This window comes from Meleagris gallopavo, chromosome 27 (assembly GCF_000146605.3).
Source record: "Meleagris gallopavo isolate NT-WF06-2002-E0010 breed Aviagen turkey brand Nicholas breeding stock chromosome 27, Turkey_5.1, whole genome shotgun sequence".
Taxonomy (NCBI): Eukaryota; Metazoa; Chordata; class Aves; order Galliformes; family Phasianidae; genus Meleagris; species Meleagris gallopavo.
Window position 1 is genome coordinate 435,252 of NC_015037.2, and position 7,102 is coordinate 442,353.

General features: G+C 54.0%; 1 protein-coding gene across 1 annotated transcript in view; it reads left to right on the forward strand.

Moving 5' to 3' along the window:
- Positions 1-289: 289 nt before the first annotated feature.
- LOC100548468 (ETS translocation variant 3-like) overlaps positions 290-7,102 on the forward strand; it is a 7,591-nt gene continuing 778 nt past the window's right edge. The window contains exons 1-4 of the mRNA XM_031556907.1: positions 290-417; positions 1,405-1,642; positions 3,334-3,449; positions 5,932-7,100. Coding sequence (XP_031412767.1) covers positions 372-417; positions 1,405-1,642; positions 3,334-3,449; positions 5,932-7,100 — 1,569 coding nt within the window. The 5' untranslated portion in view covers positions 290-371. The remainder of the gene's footprint in view (positions 418-1,404; positions 1,643-3,333; positions 3,450-5,931; positions 7,101-7,102) is intronic.

Consider the following 7,102-nt stretch of genomic DNA (forward strand, 5'->3'; position numbering starts at 1 on the left):
CGGCGCCCGCCTCCCGAAATTAAATTCAGATGTGAGTGGGGAGCGGGAGCCGGGATCCCCCCTCCCCTCGCTGGTACATCTGGGTGAGCTCAGCGGCTTGTGTGTTTTGGCAGCGCGGCCGTCTCGTAACAGGAGACAAACTGCACTGGGCTTGTTTTGTCTGCTTCACGGCCCCGCCGGGCCGCTCCGACACGGCAGCGCCGAGCAGAGCCCGACGCCCCACGGTGCAGCTGCACGGCGACGGGGGCACCGACCGTGGGGTGTGGGTGCGGGGGGGGAAGGCTGGGATTCAAAGCGCTGCCCGCGAGGTCGGTGTAGCGATAGCGCTGGCGCTGATTTCCTTCTGTTTCGCAGTCAGCAGGAGGGAGAAAATGAAAGCAGGCTGCAGCATTGTGGATAAGCCAGAAGGAGGAGGAGGTAAGGACACGCGCGCCGCGTGGAAGGCTGAGCGCAGGCTGTTCAGCTGTTACAAATTCTTTTCTCAGGCTGAAGGAGCTCAGGCGGGATTAATTCCACCTCTCCTCAAAGCTCTTTGCTGTGTGTCACTGGGAATCGATAAGGCTCCCGCTCGGTGCACTCTCAGCCAGTTTTACAGCCTTGTGAGCTCTGTGTTAATATGCAAATGGATCCTCGTGGAGACATTTTGTTTGTGAGGGTTTGGGAGCTCCAAGTGTGCTCCCCCAGGGCTGGCGCGGCGCTCCCTGGGTTTGTTTCAGCCGCAGCCTGCGATGTGGGGAGGTGGGAGGGGGGGGTGGGTGCCATCTGAGCACGACGAGGCTCTGTGCACGCTGCCTGAGCTGAAAATTGTGGCCACGATGATTTGGAAAACCGCGCAATAGCAGCTGTGCTGGGAAACTGCTCTGACAGAGCTGAACTTGGCAGTCGCTCAGAAACATCTGTTGGCGCGGCTGAAGCTGGAGCAGGGTGCTGTGCTCTGAGGGATGTGGAGCTGGAGACCCCCAGAGCCACCCTTGCTTGCCTCCTGAAAGAACAGTGCACGAGATATTCCAATCTGTTTTTGTTTTTCTCATTATTTTGAGGCACCTGAAGTCCAAATCGTACCAATGTTTAAAGCTCTTGGGCTCCTTTCCACTGTGTCTGACTCTTGTATGGCTCTCTTACCCCTGTGTGTTTTCCCGTTTTTTCCTTGGGACTTCTCCAAGGAGAGTAGGGGTAAAATGAGTAAGAAAATGAGCAACTAGTGTGAGAAATCTGGGCTTCTTTTGCTTCTGCACTGAATACTTATTGGAATTACAGCTCCCAGCGATGCTCTGTGGTCCTCCTCTGGAAAGAACATTACCAATACGTAGCGCAGGCACTCGTTCCCAGCTGTAGCACTTGGCATTTGGGAGCTCTGTAGCTGTGAGCCACTGTCTGAACGCCTCTTTTTTGGCACTTCCCAAGGTTATCATTTCCCCGAGTGGGCATACAAGACCGAGTCCAGCCCTGGCTCACGGCAGATCCAGCTCTGGCACTTCATCCTGGAGCTGCTGCAGAAGGAGGAGTTCCGCCATGTCATTGCCTGGCAGCAGGGCGAGTACGGAGAGTTCGTCATCAAGGACCCCGACGAGGTGGCACGGCTGTGGGGCCGGCGGAAGTGCAAGCCCCAAATGAACTACGACAAACTGAGCCGAGCTCTCAGGTGAGCAGGAGATTCCCTGGCCCACCCATCTGGATAATTGACAGCAGGTGTTTCGCTTCAACGTAGTTATGTTTTTGAGAGGTTTGTATCAAATCTGTGTTCTGAGGTGCCAGACTGCCTGGTGAGGTACCAGAGTGTGAGTAGGGAGGCACAGGAGAGGGAATTGCTGGATCACTGTGACGTGTTTTGCGGCCAAGCGTCACAACATAAATTTGCACCTGGTGCTCAGGTTGTTATTATCAGGATGGGTTCCTTCCGGGGAGCTTTTCTGTCTCTTTTTCACTGCTTCCACTGCTGATGGCTGGCTTGAGCAAGAAAGTGTGGGAGGAAACCAGAGGCGTTACTCTATTATCACACCATCAATGGTACCGTTTCAGAGAAAGCAGCTCCCCTTTCTAACATGCCTTTGTCTCTTGACTGCTAAACCTGGTGCCCGTTCCAGGGATTGGGTGTGCGTCAGTCACCTGTCACCACCCCCTTCACAGTTTGTCACATACAGTGGTGAATTCCATGTCCTGACCCCAGTGACATGAAGTTGCCTGTGGGTGAAGGGCACCCTCCAGCCACCGATGTCCCCTCATTTGAGACAGGGGCTGATTGCTCCTCCCTCTGCACTTCTGAAGACTAAAATCTCCCTTAATAGTTAGCTCTGTTCTATTTAGCCTCTCTCGGATGGTTTCTGTTTTTTCAGTGGCTAATCTGTATTTTGAAATACAGACAGTAAGAATGTCACACAAGCCTATGAAGCATTTCAGCATTTCCAGCCTGTCAGGAGCGCCCAGGTTCTTGACAGGTCCTGGCATTATCAGCACTGTCTGCTACGTGGACTTCGCTGCCTTACGCCCTATGATACCTCCTGGGTGGAGCTGGCAAAGACAAACAAGGCAGCAAGCACTCGAGTCCCATGCTGGAACAGGAAGGAAACGATAAATTGAATGGCACTGAGGCTGTAATTGATTCATGGGAGTGGAAAATAGCCACCACCTGCCAACACTGATCATGTCTTGGCATCTCGGTGCCAAATGTGACAGCAGTGGGACAGGAGCGCTGTGGCTATTGGCAGTTCCTCCAGGTGGGGAGCTCTGGCTTGTTCCCCCCTTCTCGAGGAGCTGACCCTGCTTTGTTTGGGGTGTGCTGTGGCAACAGCGTGTGTTAACCTAGCTCTGAGTGTAAAGAATTGTGTCTGGGATCTGCATGCAGCACTTAGTACACCATTATTACATGGCTGAGGACAAACTGTGGTGCTGGTGTAAGTGGGGAGGAGTGAAGTTTGTACCTCTTCTCCCCATGAGTTCCGTGCTCTGCCTTTGTGGAGGCTGTGAATTATGGTGCTAATGGGTAAATGGAAGGGAAGCAACTTGCTCACAGGCCCGATGGCAGCAGGAACCAGCCCTCCTGATGTTACACTGTGCTGTGTTTGTGGCAGTGTGCTAGGCCTTGAGGACAGAAGGGAAAATAAAATCAGAGGGCATCCCGTTTGTTTGGTCCCTCTGTGATTGCACTGAGTTTTGTTCTGCCAAAGTCTCGAGTACGGATTCTCCTTTCTCAGGTTCAGTGTCTCAGTGCAGGCTGTCAGCTAAGTCAGTTCTGGATCCCATCATGTTCATTTTTGTGAGCATGTCAAAGGGTGGATGTTGGTAGCACTACAAAACAAAGACTCTTAAACAGGTCTCTCTACCTTTCCTTTATAGATATTATTACAACAAGAGGATTCTTCACAAGACAAAGGGCAAAAGGTTTACTTACAAGTTCAACTTCAACAAGCTGGTGATGCCCAACTATCCGTTCATCAACATTCGGCCTAACGGTGAGCAGAGAATTGGGGCTGGCGACTTCCTTGCAGGTCAGCGGGTGCAGGAGTGGGGCCAGGGCAGCCTCTGCACATCCCCTATCAGTCACCTCCTACTCTTGAAAGACTGCTGGGGCAATCAGGGCTGGTGTGGTGGGAATGCCTGGGCACTGATAAAGCTTTATCTGCAGCGCTCCTTCCCTCGGCTTGTCGCTGGTGCATCTGTGGTTGTCCTCAGGGGAGACTGGAGGCATTTTGGTTTCCTATTTGAGCCTGCCTGCTGGACTGCCTTTATTGGTGCTGCGGCTTTGCTTTGCTTTGCTGTTGGGGTGCGGGTGTCCTTGGGATAAGAGGGTTTTATTTCTCTTGCAGGGACCTTGCCTCACATGTTTGTAATGTAAGTTTATGGCACCATATAAATGTGAGCCTCCTTGACAAGGCAGTTAGAAGTGCACAGCAAGGCGTATCTGTCAGCACTATTGGAAAGTTCACAGCTTAGCAGCAGTTTGCTCTCTGCTCCTCTCCTGCAGAAGCCCCTTATTGTTGCAGGTCTATTCCTTTCGTATCCAAAAAGGGTTGTTCTTTTGTTTGTTTGTTTTTTAGTCAACGTGTCTAGAGTTCAGAGAAACATAATAGTGAGCACAGAGTGTTTCTGGAGTTTCCAGAGAAGAGTAATAGCTTGTCAGTTTGGCTAAAATCACAGGTATTTCTTGATCCTCCCTGCAGCAGAATGGTGTGCTGACACTCAGGATAACGAAAAAGAGTTTGGGAATGGAGCTTAATTGTTCCCTGCTTGTCCTAAAAGGCTTTTGAGTCTCTTGCCAGAAGCAGAAGCAGAAGTTCACACTGGGTTTGTCCTGGAGTCAGCATTACTGCTGTGGTTTCTCTGGAAGGAGGGTCCTTTGTTTGGAAGATCCTTTTTGGTGGAGTTAAACCCCCCCATAGCTAGATTTCTGCAGCTGGCCTGATTGTCTCCACAACTGAACGGCCACCACACGACCAGGGAAATGAATGGCGATCGTGTCCATCAAAAAAAAAACTTCTGGAAGTCATTACAGTGAGGCCCTAGACTGCAAACTCTCCGCAGCAAAGAAAGCGTGACTGCAGAGGCGCCTGAACCAGCCTTTCTCACAGCGCCGTGTTCTTCGTTCTCACCTCCAGAAGAGCGCCTCGGGGGAAGCCTTGAAGATTCGTCTAGCAGAGAGAGAAGGGAGAGAGCGGGGGGGAAAAGTGGGGATTGAATGTTGACTCTGAAACATTAGTGGCTGAGAAAAACAGGTTACGTGTGGGCAAGGCGATTTCTCATCGGTGCTGTGTGCTCTGTGCCTACGTACAGCGATGACTGCGCGTCGATGCTGGCAGTTGGAGCCGCCTGCATCCATCTCTGCCTTGGGGGAGGCCTGGTGTGATAGCAAAGGCTTTGTCCTCTGGCCAAGCAGTAACCCAGAAGACAGGACTGGGAGAAGAGAAATATTCATAGAGGCCTCACCTGCATGGGACGTGTTGCCTTTATGGCAGCGGGGAGAAGGAAATGTATTCTTCAGGAGTCCTTAGCCAAAGCATGGGGGTGTAAGATGTAGTACGAAACAGTGCTGCAAATCTATAATTACTTGCAGCAACAAGTCTGGGCAGTTCCAGCTCAATATTGCTCACTGCTGTTCCTTTTCCCTGTTTGCAGCCACTCCCTCCTATCTCTGGGGCATGCATTTAAAAAAAGAAGTTTGGAGAACTGGAATGCACTTGTCTAATTACAACCTGTTTTCTTTCCTTCTGGCTGGGATGGGGGTTGGGATATCAGACCTGTTTGGGGCACTGGAATCAGGTTTCTTGACTCGCTCACACAGTTTGGAAGGGAAAGGAGAATCAAACGGTGTGTTGTGGAGGTGAGAAAGCGTGTGGAGGAATTTGCCTCAGCATGGCTCAGTGCAGCAGGAGTAAGATGCAGAGACGTGGTTCTGTAGGCACTATGGTGAAGCTTGCTTTGGGACGATGGGGAGGAGAAGCCTGCAGGAGCTAGCAGTGGTATGGGCAGAAATATCAGAGAGAGAACATCCACAAATCAGGGACTTTCAGTATTCCATCCCAAGAGTTTGAGGTTTCTGCTGGTGGTGTTGGCACACAGTTGCTTAACCGTGCTCCTAACGCGCCGGCACTGAGGCCATTTTCTGGTTAAACCAAAGCGAAGAGGTCAGGGGAGGGCATCCAAAAGTGGAAGTTCCTTCAGTGCTGCTGGTGGCTCAAGAAACCTCCACTAGGGCTGAGAGGAGAAGATTCCTCCCAGCAGTGACAAGGTTTTGAGGTGGGCAGGAGCGAGGGGAGCAGATGGGGAAGGTGCCTCCCATCTGATCGTCTGCTGCGCTGCTGAGAGCTCCTGGTATTTTTGTGTTGCTCTTCCAAATGCCTGCGGGTGCAGCCCTAAAAGCAGCTCTGCTTCTGATTTAACTCCCTTGGCAACGGCGCTTTTAACTCTCCCCCTCTCTTTTCCTTTCCCCGTGCCCAGGTGTCGTGCCACAGAGCGCTCCTCCCGTCCCCACGGCTTCGTCCCGCTTCCACTTCCCACCTCTGGACAGCCACTCTCCCACTGATGATGCACAACCCGGCCGTTTCTCCGGCCCTTCCCTGGTCCCATCCAACCCAGAGGCCCTGGGCGACGGCGGTGAGAGGAAACCTGACCTACCAGAGCTGGAGGATGGCTCCGCCGATTGGCGCCGTGGTGTGGATCTCATGGCCTCACGTAACACCGCGAGTGCCGGGGGTGTCAACCACCAGAAGCGCAAGCCAGACATCATGCTGCCTCTCTTCACCAGGCCCGGCATCTACCCGGATCCTCACAGCCCCTTCGCCGTGTCCCCTCTGCCAGGACGTGGCGGGGTCCTCAACGTCCCCATCTCGCCTGCGCTGTCTTTGACTCCCACCCTGTTCTCCTACAGCCCGTCTCCAGGCCTCAGCCCCTTCACAGGCAGCAGCTGCTTCTCTTTCAACCCTGAGGAAATGAAACACTACCTGCATTCGCAAGCTTGCTCCGTCTTCAACTACCATCTGAGCCCGCGGACTTTCCCCCGCTATCCGGGCCTCATGGTGCCACCACTACAGTGCCAAATGCCCATGGAGGAGCAGCCCCAGTTCCCCATCAAGCTGCAGCCTCCACCCGTCGGGCGCAAAAACAGGGAGAGACTGGAAAGCACCGAAGAGTCGGCGACCCCCCAGCTCGCCTCTCCGCCTCCCCCCAGGGTGAAGCTCGAGCCTCCCGTGGACAAGGAGGCCGAGCGCGAAGAGCCGCCCGCAAAGGGAAAAGACAAAAGCGAGAAGGAGGAAAATTCCAGCATGGCAGCACCCAGCACCAGCCTGGAAGAGGAGAAGGGTCCGGTGTTTGCCAGACCTGCCGCCCCATCCTGGCACCCGGCACCGCTGGTGCCCACCCAGGCCCTGGGCCCAGCCGAAGAGCCCCAAGATCAAGGGGAGAGCAGTGGTGAGAAGCCCCCCAGAGAGCCGTCCGGAGAGCCTGGAGCGCAGGAGAAGCGCGAGGACGCCCTGATGCCCCCCAAGCTGCGTCTCAAGCGCCGCTGGAATGGGGACCGGCAGGCAGACGCCCCAGAGGAGCACCCCAATGGCCGTGTCCCATGGAATGGGGTGCTGGGCAGCCCGCACCTCGCGGCCGGGCCCAAGGCTGT